The sequence below is a fragment of the Aquarana catesbeiana genome, linkage group LG07 (genome assembly GCF_042186555.1).
Source record: "Aquarana catesbeiana isolate 2022-GZ linkage group LG07, ASM4218655v1, whole genome shotgun sequence".
NCBI lineage: Eukaryota > Metazoa > Chordata > Amphibia > Anura > Ranidae > Aquarana > Aquarana catesbeiana.
The window spans coordinates 328,705,340-328,722,836 of NC_133330.1; the positions used below are offsets into that span (position 1 = coordinate 328,705,340).

General features: G+C 45.6%; 1 protein-coding gene across 1 annotated transcript in view; it reads left to right on the top strand.

The window, feature by feature from the left end:
• Positions 1–656: 656 nt before the first annotated feature.
• Positions 657–17,497, top strand: part of DOCK7 (dedicator of cytokinesis 7) — a 272,852-nt gene continuing 256,011 nt past the window's right edge. The window contains exon 1 of the mRNA XM_073593823.1: positions 657–798. Within this exon, the coding sequence (XP_073449924.1) occupies positions 761–798 (38 nt within the window). The 5' untranslated portion in view covers positions 657–760. The remainder of the gene's footprint in view (positions 799–17,497) is intronic.

The window sequence follows — 17,497 nt, forward strand, 5'->3', positions numbered from 1 at the left end:
TAACCCTCTCTTACTCTATCCAAAAATAAAATCAAAAAGTTTTGCATTTAGTGACATTTTAATTGTAGTTTGACCCACTCAAACCAGCGAATCCGGCGTTGTCCTGCAGTTATTGACCGAAAACCGACGCACACTGCGCTGCGATCTTCTTTATATATACCGTACAATGTTACTCTTTACATGGAAAGGTTACATTTTTTTGTTTCCTAAATAACACCAAGAAATATAAAAAAAATACTAATAATAATAATACCAATACTTCTACTAAAATGTTTATTATTACAATATAATATTCTATTTATGATTTAATTTATTCTTTATAGAATCTTTATAGATTATTTTATTTGTTTATTATTATTATTATTATTAATCATATTATTAATAATAATATTAATAATAGTAATAATAATGATATAAATCATAGTTATTGTTATTATTATCACCACCAGTATTATTATTAAGTAATATTATTATTTATAGTAGTATTTCTGTGGTTGGTTGGTATTTTTATGGATACTTAGATATTAATATTGTGGTTGGTTGTATATTCTTATTGTTACTTTGTTATTATTATCAGACAAGAGATGATCTCCGCCCCTCTCCCCAGTCCTGGAGTGCGCGGCTATAGGGAGTAGTACGGTAGGCGGCGGCTGGCGGGGGCAGTGAGAGGTAGCGGAGGGGAGTCAGCGGCCGTATACTCCGTAGTAGAGGCGCACTCGGGGCTCTGTCAGCCGGGAGGGAGCCGCTCGGAGAGGCGGACATGGCGGAGCGTCGGGCCTTCGCCCAGAAAATCAGCAGGTAACCGCGCCGTCCTCCCCTCCCCCTTCCCAGGGGGACCCGTGACCTGTCTCCGGCCTCCCCTCTCCTCACCCCGGCCTGATAGTCCGCCTCTCCGCCTCTGTATGAAGCCTGAATCCCCCCAGACCTCTCCCACTCCCTGGGCTGTGTGCCGGGACAATGGAGGGGGGTGAGGGACTGACAGAGACCCCCAACCAGGACCCCGAGACTGATCAGAGCACCACCAGACCCCAAAATAGTACAGCCCATCACCCCCAGAACCCAACATAGTCCAACCCGTTACCCCCAAACACCAAGATAGTACAACCCATCACCCCCATATAGTACAACCCATCACCCCCATATAGTGCAACCCGTCACCCCAAGACGCCAACACAGTACATCCCGTCACCACCAGACCCCAACATAGTACAACCCATTACCCCCATATAGTCCAAGCTGTCACCCCCAGACCCCAACATAGTCCAACCCGTCACCCCCAGACCCCAACATAGTCCAACCCGTCACCCCCAGACCCCAACATAGTACAACCCATCACCCCCAGACCCCAACATAGTACAACCCATCACCCCCAGACCCCAATATAGTACATCCCATCACCCCCAACATAGTCCAACCCGTCACCCCCAGACCCCAACATAGTACAACCCATTACCCCCAGACCCCAATATAGTACATCCCATCACCCCCAACATAGTCCAACCCGTCACCCCCAGACCCCAACATAGTCCAACCTGTCACCCCCAGACCCCAACATAGTCCAACCCGTCACCCCCAAACCCCAACATAGTACCACCCATCACCCCATATAGTTCAGCTTGTCACCCCCAGACCCAAACATAGTCCAACCCATCACCCCCAGACCCCAAAATAGTACATCCCATCACCCCCAGACCCCAACATAGTCCAGCCCGTTACCCCCAAACCCCAAGATAGTACAACCCATCACCCCCAGACCCCAACATAGTACAACCCATCACCCCCATATAGTGCAACCCGTCACCCCGAGACGCCAACACAGTACATCCCGTCACCACCAGACCCCAACATAGTACAACCTATCACCCCCAGACCCCAATATAGTACAACCCATTACCCCCATATAGCCCAAGCCATCACCCCCAGACCCCAACATAGTACAACCCATCACCCCCAGACCCAAACATAGTCCAACCCGTCACCCCCAGACCCCTACATGGTACATCCCATCACCCCCAGACCCCTACATGGTACATCCCATCACCCCCAGACCCCTACATGGTACATCCCATCACCCCCATAACCCAACATGGTACATCCCATCACCCCCATACCCCAACATGGTACATCCCATCACCCCCATACCCCAACATGGTACATCCCATCACCCCCATACCCCAACATGGTACATCCCATCACCCCCATACCCCAACATGGTACATCCCATCACCCCCAGACCCCAACATGGTACATCCCATCACCCCCAGACCCCAACATGGTACATCCCATCACCCCCAGACCCCAACATGGTACATCCCATCACCCCCAGACCCCAATGTAGTACATCCCATCCCCCCCATATAGTCCAACCCGTCACCACCAGACCCCAACATAGTACACCCCGTCACCCCCAGACCCCAACATGGTACATTCCGTCACCCCCAGACCCCAACATGGTACATCCCATCACCCCCATACCCCAACATGGTACATCCCATCACCCCCATACCCCAACATGGTACATCCCATTAACCCCAGACCCCAACATAGTACATCCCATTAACCCCAGACCCCAACATAGTACAACCCATGACCCCCAGACCCCAACATAGTACAACCCATGACCCCCAGACCCCAACATAGTACAACCCATGACCCCCAGACCCCAACATAGTACAACCCATGACCCCCAGACCCCAACATAGTACAACCCATCACCCCCAGACCCCAATATAGTACAACCCATTACCCCCATATAGTAAAACCCATCACCCTCAGACCCCAATATAGTACATCCCATTACCCCCATAAAGTACAACCCATCACCCACAGACCCCAACATAGTAAACTCCATCACCCCCAGATCCCAATATAGTACAACCCATCACTCCTATACTCCAATATAGTGCAGCCAATCACCTGTATCCCCCAATATAGTGCATCCCATCAGCCCCCAGACCCCAATATAGTGCATACCATCACCCCCATGCCCCAGTATAGTACATCCCATCACCCTCAGACCCCAATATAGTACACCCCATCACTCTAATCCCCAACATGGTACAACTCACCACCCCCAGATCCCAATATAATACAATCCACCACCCCCAGAAGCCAGTATAGTACAATCCATCACCCCCAGTCCCAACAAAGTACAACCCAAGACTCCAACATGGTACAGCTCATCACCCCCATCATAGTACAGCCCATCACCTCCAGACCCCAATATAGTACAACCCATCACCCCAGACCCCAACATAGTACATGACATCACCCCCAGACCCCCCCAAATATAGTACATCCCATCACACCCACACCCCAACATGGTACATCCCATCACCTCCAGACCCCAACATAGTACATCCCATCACCCCCAGACCCCAACATAGTACATCCCATCACCCCCAGACCCCAACATAGTACATCCCATCACCCCCATATAGTACAAGCCATTACCCCCATATAGTACAAGCCATTACCCCCAGACCCCGACATAGTACAAACCATCACCCCTAGACCCCAACATAGTACATCCCATCACCCCCATATAGTACAAGCCATTACCCCCCAGACCCCGACATAGTACAAACCATTACCCCCATATAGTACAAGCCATTACCCCCAGACCCCGACATAGTACAAACCATCACCCCTAGACCCCCGAACATGACTGCAGGGCATTTCTCAGGTCAGGTTCCCTGTTGTTGATAACGTTGGACCACGATTGTGTACTTTGTAAAATGGTCACTTGTAGCCTGCATTGGAAGCCGGTGTGGCAGGGGGACAACGCAGGAGAACAATTAAGAGTTGGGTACATAGCGTTGGCTCCCTCCTATAACAGGAAGTTCTATGAGCAAGGACCTGAACCATGCCTGTGTACAGGGCCAGGACAAGGGGTGGGCAGAAGGGGCGGCTGCCCTGGGTGCAGTGTGTATAGTGGGAATGAAAGCGACGCATGTTCCTTCTACTATAAGGCTGACAGGAGTAGTGACAGTGGCATCACTACTACTGTCAGCCCAGGGCTGGAAGAAGCAAGGAGTGGAGGAAAGAGCTGGGAGGAGGTGCGGGCTGTGCCCCCCCCCCCCCCGCCAATCTCCTTGTAAGCTTGCACATAACAACTGGGGGACTGCAACAGATGGTTATCACCCTGTAATAGGAAGTGTGTGAAAAAGGACCTTTCAAACGCCCACGGTAACAGACCAACCCCCCCCCCCCCCCCCATGCGTGCGCCCTTGCCATGTACCCCGAGCTTTGCTCTCCCACAAGCGCACCTGGGCATGCTGTGTGTTGCTGAGTGGAGGGAGCCCAGCGGACTTTTTGTTGACCTGAAAGTGATGTGTAAAATGCCATTTCCGGGTCCTTGTGTCAGTTTCCCCGGCCTGTATAGCTGGGGAAGAATCGAATGATCGAGTGCAGTGCGATCTGCACTGCATCAGATTCATTGGAGGACAGGTGAGACATCAGGGCTCTTTTAGACCCCTTGGTGTCTCATTTAAAGATAATCTTTTACCACTTAATAATCGCATAGGACTTTTTGTCTCCTATGTGATTAAAAAGTTAAAATTGGGAAAGAAAATAAAATTAAACCCATGCACATCAAATCACCTCCCAACATTTTTTAAGGCCCCCCCATTCCAGCCCCACATCCAATCACGTAGGAACTTAAACACAGGCGTCGAGGACATGTGAAAACGTTGATTATGCTACACACATGTTGCATATCTCCGCGCACGCCGGAGTGGGAGCAATAATTGTAGCACCAGAGCTCCTGGGTAACTCTAAATTGATGACCTGTATTGGGCTTTTAAAGTGTCTCCTATGGAAAATATAGGGTACTGAAGGTTTGATATGTTGGGTATCTTATTTACTTGGCTCAACCTCCTCCTTTTTATATTTATACCAAAAACTTTATTGCGTTTTGTGTGCCCTAAAATTAACTTTAGGGTATTTTTTACTGAAATTTTGTGCTTCCTAGACCTTTGCTAGACAAATAGCATGTAACCTAATAACTACCACTATTTTATTCTCTAGGGTGCCTGCTTTCAGAAAATATAAAATGTTTTTGGGGGTTTATGCAATCCTCAGGGCTCAAATTATTTGCTTAAAAGTGTGCAAAATGCGCAAAAATCCCTCTGGCAGTGAAAAGGGTTAAGACAACCCTTTACCTTGAATAGGCTGCCAATGCACGCTGACCTGGCAACATCGGGTCCCCTTTATGTAGTGCGCCACAACGCAACGCACTCAGGCTGGGTTCACATATGTGTGAATTGGATGTGGGTCTTTACGATGACTTTGAGAATACTGATCTAAAATCCAGTTCCTCAGAATAATTTGTTGCAAAAACTATTCAGCAGGATTCTCTGTGTATACCCGCACTTCCCGATTCCTCTACCTGTATTGCTCTCAGTACCTCATTCGTGGCCTGGTTGTCTGTTTTGAATTCTAGGAATGTTTTTGCATTGTTGGGATGCGAATCACCCGGAAAAAGGTTAGATCACCACATTAGATTTGACACACAGTATCTCACAGAAGTGAGTACACCCCTCACATTTTTGTAAATATTTTATATCTTTTCATGTGACAACACTGAAGAAATGACACTTTGCTACAATGTAAAGTAGTGAGTGTACAGCTTGTATAACAGTGTAAATTTGCTGTCCCCTCAAAATAACTCAACACACAGCCATTAAAGGAGAAGTCCAGCCTGAGCTCGTTTGGTTGGGCTTCTCCTATGGGTCACAGGAGTGCAATTCATTTTGCGCTTCTGTGACCCGTTTTCAGCAGCGAGTGGGCTCAAATCCGCTCTCTGCTGACGTCACAGAAATCAGTCCAGGCACCGCGTCATCCCGACAATGGGAGTCTGGATCCACCAGGTGCCTGGACTGATACCCGTCTCAGTGTCAGGGCTGGGCTTAGCCCTTCCTTCTTTGAGCTGGCCGCTCAGCTGTCAGCTATTGCCAGCTCCCATCCCTCTCCACAGTTACCCAGCTGTTGTTGATTCTGCTCGTCAGTCCTGCCTACTTAAAGTCGTCCAGCTCACTTGATCTCTGCCTTCGCCTTGGTCAACATCACAGAGATTTTCTCCTGCGTTCCTGTTGAAGACCTGCTTGGCTGACGTTCCTTCTGGCTCCTGATCCTGCTTGCTGTACTACTACGTTTATCTCTGGCTCTCTGACATTTGCTTGGCTGACTACCCGATCCGGTTACTGAACCCTGGCTTTTTTTTGACTATGCTTACTCTGTTTACTTTATTATTGTTAAACAAGTGTGATTTAACTTTACTTCTGTCTCGGTCTGATTCATGTTTCCTGATACTCAGCCTCTCAGCGAGCCACTGAGAGCCTGAGACGGCCGCTCCCCACACCTCCACAGCCCAGCACTCCAGTGAGCATGAGGGGGGGGGGGGGCAAAGCTGATTAACAGTCTACAGCTCTCTGCTCGGGAGCTGAGAGAACCGAGCCATTGGCGATGTTCGATCGCTCGGTTCTCAGTGAAGATGGGGCGGGGAATGGATGCAGCATTGGACTGTTACTACATCCACCTAGGTAAGTATAATGGAGAAAAAATCCCCAAACCCATACTTCTTTTTTAATATCTAAACCGCTATCAACAAAAGTGAGTACACCCCTAAATGAAAATGTCCAAATTGGGCCCAATTAGCCATTTTCCCTCCCTAGTGTCATGTGGCTCGTTAGTGTTACAAGGTCTCAGGTGTGAATGGGGAGCAGGTGTTAGATTTGGTGTTATCGCTCTCACTATCTCATACTGGTCACTGGAAGCTCAACATGGTAACTCATGGCAAAGAACTCTCTGAGGATCTGAAAAAAATAATTGTTGCTCTACATAAAGATGGTCTAGGCTTTAAGAAGATTGCCAAAACCCTGAAACTGAGCTGCAGCACGGTGGCCAAGACCATACAGCGATTTTAACAGGATAAGTTTCACTCAAAACGGACCTCGCCATGGTCGACCAAAGAAGTTGAGTTCACGTGCTCAGCGTCATATCCAGAGATTGTCTTTTTGGGAAATAGACGTATGAGTGCTGCCAGCATTGCTGCAGAGGTTGAAGGGGTTGGGGGGGGTCAGCCTGTCAGTGCTCAGACCATACGCCGCACACTGCATCAAATTGGTCTGCATGGCTGTCATCCCAGAAGGAAGACTCTGCTAAAGATGATGCACAAGAAAGCCTGCAAACAGTTTGCTGAAGACAAGCAGACTAAGGACATGGATTACTGGAACCATGTCCTGTGGTCTGATGAGACCAAGATAAACATATTTGGTTCAGATGGGGTCAAGCGTGTGTGGCAGAAACCAGGTGAGGAGTACAAAGACAAGTGTGTCTTGTCTACAGTCAAGCATGGTGGTGGGAGTGTCATGGTCTGGGGCTGCATGAGTGCTGCCGGTACTGGGGAGCTACAGTTCATTGAGGGAACCATGAATGCCAACATGTACTGTGACATACTGAAGCAGAGCATGATCCGCTCCCTTCAGAGACTGGGCTGTAGGGTAATATTCCAACATGATAACGACCCCAAACACACCTCCAAGATGACCACTGCCTTGCTAAAGAAGCTGAGGGTAAAGGTGATGGACTGGCCAAGCATGTCTCCAGACCTAAACCCTATAGGGCATCTGTGGGTCATCCTCAAACAAAAAGGTGGAAGAGCGCAAGGTCTCTAACATCCACCAGTTCCGTGATGTTGTCATGGAGGAGTGGAAGAGGACTCCAGTGACAACCTGTGAAGCTCTGGTGAACTCCATGCCCAAGAGGGTTAAGGCAGTGCTGGAAAATAATGATGGCCACACAAAATATTGACACTTTGGGCCCAATTAGGACATTTTCACTTAGGGGTGTACTCACTTTTGTTGCCAGCGGTTTAGACATTAATGGCTGTGTGTTGAGTTATTTTGAGGGGACAGCAAATTTACACTGTTATACAAGCTGTACACTCACTACTTTACATTGTAGCAAAGTGTCATTTCTTCAGTGTTGTCACATGAAAAGATATGATAAAATAATTACAAAAATGTGAGGGGTGTACTCACTTTTGTGAGATACTGTATAAGTGTGCCAATGGATACATGCCCATGATGATTTTTTTTTTACAATTTCCCCCATGTAATGGAATCGCAGGACTTGACAGTATCTTTGAGCCGTTGTGATCCCACGGCCATTGTATGTGTCCTTATACCTCTAATACCTATAGATGCAGGATTGGAACAATTTGCACATTCAGGAAAGACAATTGTACATCTGTTTTTCATGCATTGTACTTAACGTGGTTCTAAGGTCAAAAAGGTTTTTTTGTTTTTTGGGTTTTTTTTAACCTTTATTCTATACAAAAAAACTTCCAGTTGCTGTTCATCGGTAGCCTCATTTATTAGAAAGTTTACCTCTGTCTTTCAGGTGGAATTGAAAAGGAGATGACAGGAGTGCCTAGGCACCCTCACATGCTAGGAAGTATACTGTTTTACATAAGGAATTCAAAATGAGACTACAGAACAGGAGTGCCTAGGCACACCCACAAAATAGAAAGTATACTGCTTTTTTACAGAAGGAATTTTAGATGAGGCTACAGGACAGGAGTGCCGAGTCACCCTCCTGTATCAGGATGTATATTGTTGTTTTTCAGGAGGACTTCAAAATGAGATTATAGAACAGGAGTTCCAAGGCACCCTGACGAACTAGGCAGTACACTGCTGTTTTGCAGGAGGAATTCTGGATGAGGCTACAGGACAGGAGTGCATAGACACACCCCCACTAAATAGGAAGTATATTGCTGTTTTACATGTAGCACCCTTGTCTCAAAGCAGAGCTACAGGTAAATTTAGTTGTGCTGGGTGGTAGCCAGCCTGGCTAATTTGTAGTGTTTAGGGGTAAAATGGCTTCCCTCCTAATCCTGTTTAGCTGTGGTTTCCTCCCTTTTGTCAGTAGATGGCGCTGTTGCCTTTGACATTAGTGTGATGAGCTACAGTGAGTTCAGGTTATGCATAAACATACCTTTCTCAGCCAATCAGATTCGCTGCTGTGAATGCTGGGAGGAGGTATTTATTTGGGAAGAAGTCAGGTGATCAGGGTCTTCCCTGCCTAGGTTACGGCCTAGGTGGATGTGTGTGTGTGTGTAAAACAGCTCCTGGCTGCTAGGCCTGGATCCTATCCAGGTGTTCTCCTGGCTGCTAGGCCTATCCGGGTGTCTAAGATTCTGCTGAGAAAAGCCTGCTAAATATCCAGAAACAATTCTGAGAGGGATGGAATTCTAGAGACTCACCAGAGGTGACTCTTCACGGACCGGGGATCCATGAGGTGGCTGGGAGAGCTTCAAGAGAGAACTCATGCAAGAGAATTCAGTATCATGCAGTGAGTAAAGTTCAATTACTAGAGGGGACGGCCTATCCTACAGAGTACAGATGTGCTGGTTCAGTTTAAAGGCTCTTACTCCTGTACTGCTGTCTACCTTTTATCTAACCATTTTTTGTCTAAGGAGTCTGCCAATTTGACTATTGCTGACCGTTACTAAGGGTGTCCTGTGCCCTATCCCCTCTCTCCCACATTTTTCCTGCTGTGAGAAATAAACTTCTCCTTGCTTAAGCATAACCGTGACTGGTGCCCAATTTCTATCTTGTCCATCACCCACCATGCCTAGTAACCTGCACCCTGAGGAAGTATGTAAGCCTTCCCTACCTCTGGTAGTCACCACCAGGCTCCTGGAAAATTGGGGTAGGTGCTACATGCAGGAGCAATTCTAGATGAGGCTACAAAACAGGAGTGCCTAGGCACCTTCACGCAATAGGAAGTATACTGCTGACTTTCATTAGGAATTGAAAATGAGGCTACGAGACAGGAGTGCCTAGGCTCCTTCACGCATTGGGAAGTATATTGCTGTTTTTCAGGAGAAATTCTAGATGAGGCTTCAGGACAGGAGTGCCTAGGTAGCCTCACGTATTAGGAAGTTGTGACGGTAGTCACTTTGGGCGGGGGGCCCGTGGAACCCAGAATCCCTTGGAGAGGTTGGGAAACCCTTGTTTCAGTTCCCCATGCACCTCCTATGTCTAAGTCACCCTGTGTCTATTGGGGGCACAGGGTGATCGAGAACTCCAGTCCGGACTCGCTGTACAACCACACAGGAATGTATGTATGTGTAATAAATATATATATATATATTAGTCATACTATTGTGGACTCTTTGCTGGAGCATTTGGGTGTGGCTGTATTCCATTGTTCTATTGTGTCTGTCTGCCTTGGGAGAAAAGTATTATGGGATGTGTATTTGTATTTGCTGTAAGGAGGGAGGGGGGAATTCCTCCATCAGCTCTCCCTGCTGATTGGACAGTCTACCCCACCCTGATTGCAAAGGGAAGGGGGATTGTCCCAAGTGTTACCTCTGTGTACATGTGTTTCAATAGACAATTCATGTTTAGCAGCCAAAACGAGTACTGCCTAGTTTGTGGTTGCAAGCGGTTGGAATATCTGATATCTATATTCAGACTGGAAAGAAGCGGTATAAGACCAAAGCACTCAAGCGGAGTGTGGGACATTTCCTTACAGAAGTATACTTCTGTTTTTCTGAAGGATTTCAAGAGCAGGCTACAGATCAGAAGTGCCTAGGCACCCCTCTCAAATAGAAAGTATTCTGCTGTTTTTCAGGCGGCATTAAAAGAGGAAGCTACAGAACAGGAGTGCCTGGGCATCCTTATGTATTAGAAAGTATACTTCTGTCTTTCAGAAGGAATTCTAGATGAAAGGTAATTTTTTTCAGCATACTGTTGAGGCCAGCTGGGTAGCCAGTGCTTGTTAGAAATAGCTGACATGTAACTCCTCCCTAGGGCTATGCTCACACTTTGTGCTCATTGGGAACGCGCTCAAAACTGCGCGCTTGCTTTCCCGACAAGCACAGAAACGCGCTGCCCTGTAGCAGATGTGTGGGGGTGCAATTAATTTTCAATGCCACCTCCACACATCTGCTAACGTGTGCGTTGTCACACGCACCATGCCGTTAAGTAAAGCACAATTTTGCAAAAGGATCAGGGACTAAGTTTGCATGTTTCTTGTACGTAGGGCAGCCCAATAAAATGAATGGGCTGCCCTATAATGCGACATGCGTGTGCACGTGCATTCTCCTTTTGCACCTGGAAGTGTGTGAATGGGGCCTAATTTAAAAATAATGTTCCCTGTGGCTGTAGATGTGCACCCCCACAGCCCATGTCTGTATGGTATGGTGGGAATTCCTCCAACCACTCTCCCTGCTGATTGGACAGCCCTGATTGCAAAGGGAGGGGGGATTGTCCCGAGCGTTACCTCTGTGTACCTGTGTTTCAATAAACAGTTCATGTTCAGCAACCAAAACGAGTACTGCCTAGTTTGTGGTTGCAAGCGGTTGGAATATCTGATATTTATATTCAGACTGGAAGGAAGCGGTATATGACCAAAGCACTCAAGCGGAGTGTAGGACGTTTCATTACTGAAGTATACTTCTGATTTTCATAAGGATTTCAAGAGCAGGCTATAGAACAGGCTTATGTAGACTTCATATTCAACTGCCTTGAAACGTAACCACTTCAATACCGGGCACTTTCACCCCCTTCCTGCCCAGGCCATTTCTCAGCTTTCAGCTCTGTCACACTTTGAATGACAGTTGTGCGGTCATGCAACACTGTAACCATGTGAAATTTTTATCATTTTGTTCACACAAATAGAGCTTTCTTTTGGTGGTATTAAATCACGACTTGGGTTTTTATTTTTTGCTTAATAAACGAAAAAGCCTGAAATGTTAAAAGAAAGTGTTATTCTTCGTTTCTGTTATAAAATCTAGCAAATAAATAATCGTTCTTCATAAATTTAGCCCAAAATGTACTCTTCTGCATTTTGTTTGGTGAAAATAACCCAAATCGGTGTATATTATTTAGTCTGTAGGAAAGTTATAGAATCCTCAAACTATGTTATAGATATTTGAAAATCTATCAATTCTGATGTACTGATGGCCGATCTCATTTTTCGAGGCCCGAAAATGCTAGGAAAGAATAAATACCCCCCAAATGACCCCTTTCTGGAAAGTAGACAGTCCAAGGTGTTTAGTAAGAGGCATGGTGAGTTTTTTGAAAAAAGAAAAAGAAAATCAGATTTTTATATGCATAGCATATACAGTAAAACCTTGCTTTGAGAGTAACTCGGTTTAAGAGCGTTTCGCAAGACGAGCAAAATTTTTTAATGAATTTGGACTTGATATACAAGCGATGTCTTGATATACAAGTAGCGTCATGTCACAACTGAGTATAAAAGAGAACAGAGGTGCCTCTAAGTGTAGCAATATGGTTACATTTACTGAAGGTACAACATTTAGAAACTCACATGGTTTATGATTAAAACAGGCACAACATCTAAGTATGCCGGCATCCGGGGTAAAGCTGCCCACGTAGACCATCCTCCTTAACGCAATTGACGTCATCCCTTGCACACTGCGCTCCACAATCGCTTCAAGCCTCCCTTTCAGATCGCTCTACTGCAGGGTAGTCATCTCAGGATTGCAGAACTGTAGACAGCTTTACCCCGGATGCCTACAAAATCAGAAGGTTCGTTTTTTTTGTGATCCGATGGTGCCACCTTTGATTTTCGAAATTCGGCCGACCAAGCCTTCAGTTTCACCTCCTGTTGCTACAGAAAAGAATTTTTGTGGCCGGGAATCTTCTTTTCTCTCCGTAATTTTCTTTTTTTATTACATTTCTCGCACGATTCTCCCATCATTGATTAGAAAATCATTTGTTTTTCTAAAAATTTCCAACATGTCCGATTTCCTCAAATTTGATTGCTGCACGAAAATCGCCCGTTGCTGCAGCCCACTAATGGTGCGTAATTCGTGCGAAAATTCTTAGATACGATTTTCGAAAGAAAATTCCTTCGAAATTCGAACCGTGTATGGCCGGCATTAGATGTGCCTCTTTTAATCATCAACCATGTGACTTGCTAAATGTTGTACCTTCATTAAATGTAACCATATTGCTACACTTAGAGGCGCCTCTCTTCTCTTTTATACTCTGGAGCTCCTGCTGGATTTTACTTCTAATCCCCTTGTGGAGGCTTCCATTTGTGGATGGGCATTTTATGGTTACACAACCTGATCACATTACTATAATCTTTTTATATGAACTATAAACTGATGGATTTATGAATAAATGGTTGTGGAACGAATCATTTGAGCTTCCGTTATTTTTTATGGGGAAATTTGCTTTGATATATAAGTACAATGTTTGCAATCCAATGTATAATGACGCTTATTACAGAGTTCACCTTTAACCTGTTCTATATATATATAGATATAGATATAGATATATAGATATTTTATATTTAAATATATATATATCTATATATATATCTATATATCTATATATATATATATATATATATATATATATATATATATATATATATATATATATATAAATATATATATATATATATATATATATATATATAAATATTTTATATTTATTTATATAGCAGATGCAAAAGTAACATTTCTTTTCTTTTTAAATATTTAGTTAATAAAAGTATTTCTCTTTATTGGAGGAGACTTACCATTGTATTTGGCTTTTGTTCGTGATAATCTTCTATGAAGTGTTGATGGGGTGGAAGTAGATGCCCACTCGAGTGTGAAATGTTTGGCGTTCCTCAGGATGAAGGACGGTGGGGGTGTCGGTCGGTTTCATTTGGTGATCTTGGTGTTTTTGGACATATCACAAAGCAATTTTTGTCACTCTTTCTGAATAATTCTCTTCATTGGTTACAACCTTTACAGTACCAGGTAACAAAAGGACCCATCGGTGGCCTAATTGTATCCAGCAAATGCGGCAGCTGTGCAAAAATAAGTCAAAAGATCCACTCTGTTTACTGTAATGTGATTTCTGTCTCTGTGTGGTTTGGAGAACCCACAGAGCACCTGATGGAGTTTCCTGAAGTGATGAAGAATATATGCTGTCACCAATCATCACTCAACATCCAAGCCAGGGCTAAATCTGATTGGTGGCTGTGAGAAACATCTGACTTTTTTTTTTTTTTATTAGTAACTGTTGGTTTCCTTGTATGTTAGAGCGCAGACTTTTAGGGCTCATTCACACTAGTTTGTATCGCTTTTCAGAGAGCACTTGTCAGGCGGTGAGGAGGCACCTGTTTTAACCCATTGAACCCTGCACTAGCATTAGCGCACATTGCAGGGCGGCCCCATTCATATGAATGGAACACACTCATCCAGCACTACACCTGGCAAAATGGACAGGGGGGTATTATTCCTACTGCAGCAAGTGTAATGTACATCCTCGGCCGCTCCCTGTGCAGCTAAAAGACAAATGGTTGGGGGATGGCAAAAACGCAGCTCAACCATTGGGGGGGTCTACTGCTCCTCAGCCGCTAGTGTGAGCAAGCCCTTACTTTTGTTTTTACCTTATTTTTTTTTATTTTTTTTTACTGCAGTTGTTCCCAGGTCTCTCCAGACTACAGAACATCTCCTCACTATGGTATGGAGAAGTGAAAAGGGGGAAGCATTCTGCAGTCCATATAGGCTTCCTGTCCTAGAGTTGACCATGCTGTTCTTCCTTGGATAAGAGCATACCCTCAGAGACGGGACTCATTCAGCGGGTGCAGAGACTTATACAATGGGAAGAGCCATTTGTGTTTCTGGAGCTGCATGCAGGCAGTCTGTGTTATAGTCAATAGAGACATAGTGACTGTATGGACTGTATTGACTTGTGCACATCCAAAATTGACAGGTATGCTGGAAACACAGACAGTGTGAGTCCAGGGCTGTGCACCCCACCACCCTGCAGGTTAGTCCATACAGATATTACTTCTCTATTGACTAACACAGGCTGCCTGCATGCAGCTCCTCGATGCTCTGGAAACGCATGCAAACTGCTCATGAAGCTGTATGGGCCTCCGCACCCATGTGAATGAGTCCAATCTATACTCTGTCTATGGAGGAGCAGCATAGCCACTTTAAGGCTAAGGCCGGCCATACACGGTTCAAATCTCGGCTGGTTCTGCAGGAACCGGCTGCAATTCAAACTGTGTATGGGCAGGCTGAATGTACCAAGTTGATCGATTAAGTTGGGTACCACACAGCCTGCTGGATTCTCTTGCGATTATCAGTTATTATAATCAGTGTCCTTCCCCGGCGGGGACGGCTTCCCCCACCCTTCCCTGCTGGGAGAAGACATCGGCCGGCAGGAGGGAATCCCGCATCAGCCCTGTCTGTGTTGATGGGGGGAATCGAGTCAATTTCTTTCCTGCAGGAAAGAAATTAGATCCTTGTATGGCCGGTCTACGTTTAGATGTGTGGTTGGGAGGGGGGAGTGTTAAAAACACATTTTTAGCACCCCCCAACCGCTCGCTTTAATGGCAGTGAATGGGGGGTTTGCGACACAAGCCATATTGTAATTGAATCTGCAGCCAATGTAATTTTCTGCAAAATGCAATATGGTGACTCTGAGGCGTTCTGTACACAGATGGTATACAGAACGCCCCCCCCCCCCAAATGTAACTTCCTGCTTGTGTGATTGGCTCACTGATTTTCCCAGAGGTCTGCACTGAGATACACGTCAGATTTTGGGCATCCCCTGCAACAAAAATGTCATTTTGAGATACTCCCAATAGGAAATCGCATCTCAAGGGATGCAGGCCCTGCAATTTTTCTCATTAGAACCTTACAGGTGCAGCAGCTAATTTATAAAGCCACTTCCATTCACCATCACTTTGCACGTGGACGCAGACAAACAGGGATTTCTTCAGAATAACAAAAGGTTGGAGTCTGCCACAAAGTTTGTTACAATCCCCGCAATGTACAGAGATCACCCGTAGCGGAATGTTTTTTTTTCTTATGAAAAGTGGAGTTACTCTTTGTGTCGGGTTCACACAGGGGCGACCTGACAGCCTGGTAAGTCACGCTCTATTCAGTACAATGGAACCGTTCTAATAGGAGTGACTCAAGTCGCTCCGACTTAGGAAAAGGTTCCTGTACTACTATTGAGGCGACTTCGGAAGCGGCTTGCACAGACTTTTATACAGAAGTCGTTTTTGCAAGCCGCGTCAAAGTCGCGCTGTACGGGGCGGCTTCGGAGTCGGGTGACTTTGAAGCCGCCCGTATGTGAACCGGCTAAATCTTGTAGAATCGCTTCCCCGGTAATACAGAATATTTTACTTTTGAAGCTTCCCTTTGCCGGGGAGGGATGCGGATAATTACCGGGACCAGTCACCGCTCAGATCTCCTGTAATTTACAATGTTCCTGTGTGACATGAAGAGTTCCTCGGCCTGTAATTATCTCCCCGTCTTTGGTGACTCTCTAGTCATGTGACCGGGACTTTTCTTTTTATAAACCCAGAAAATAGGAAGTTCCATCGTCTCATTATTCCTGCACAACGTCTTAAGGGGGTGGGGGGGGGGGCTGGGGGAGTACAACGTCTTTATTCCCAGATTCTGGGGGTGGGGGGGGGGGGGGGGGGGCACACGTTTTTGCACTTTTTTTTTTTAATTGCGTAATGCGGTGTGGTTTTCCTGTGGTACAACCGTGTATTTCTACCACCGGAAACCACATAGAATGTTTGCCTGGAGCTCTGATTGAAACCTAAACTCCGGGGGAAAGGTGAAATCCTCACTTGCTGCCCCTGTACGGCAAGGGTTAAAGCGGTATTAACCACTTGACCTCCGGAAGATTTACTCCCCCTTCATGACCAGGACATTTTTGCGATACGGCGGCACTGCGTTATTTTAACTAACTGTTGTACGGTCGCGCAACGCTGTACTGCAGGGGGGTCTCAAACTGGAGGCCCTCCAGCTGTTGTGAAACTACAAGTCCCATGAGGCATTGCAAGGCTGATGGTCACAAGCATGACTCCCACAGGCAGAGGCATGATGGGACTTGTAGTTTTGCAACAGCTGGAGGGCCACCAGTTTGAGACCCGTACAATAAAATGTTTGTCCTTTTCTTTTTTTTTTTTTTTCCTCCCACAAATAGAGCTTTCTTTTGGTGGTATTTGATCACCTCTGCAGTTTTTATTTTTTGCGCTATAAAAAAGCCTGACAATTTTGAAAAAACAAAACAACAATTTTTTTTGGTTTGCTATAAAACCTCCAATAAGAAAATGTACTATGGGATATATATATATATAATATATATATATATATACACATACATACATACACACACAGGGCTTTTTTTTCTCAAACAATAGGTGCTGGAACTCAATATCACGACCCCCCAAAACCCCTCCCCCCACACACACCCTCCCAATCACATCAAATAGTGGGTGTGTTCAGTCAAATTTCACGAACAGTAGGAGGGTCTTAAAGGTCATTAAATATCAGGATTGCATTACACACAGAGTGCAGAGCTGTCACTTGTAAACACAGAAACCGGACTTTTGTGTATACAAGTCATAGTGGTGAGCAGGGAGCAGAGGGTCTGAGCCAGAGGTGGTGGAACTGAGTTCCACCAAGTTCCCCCTGAAAAAAAGCCCT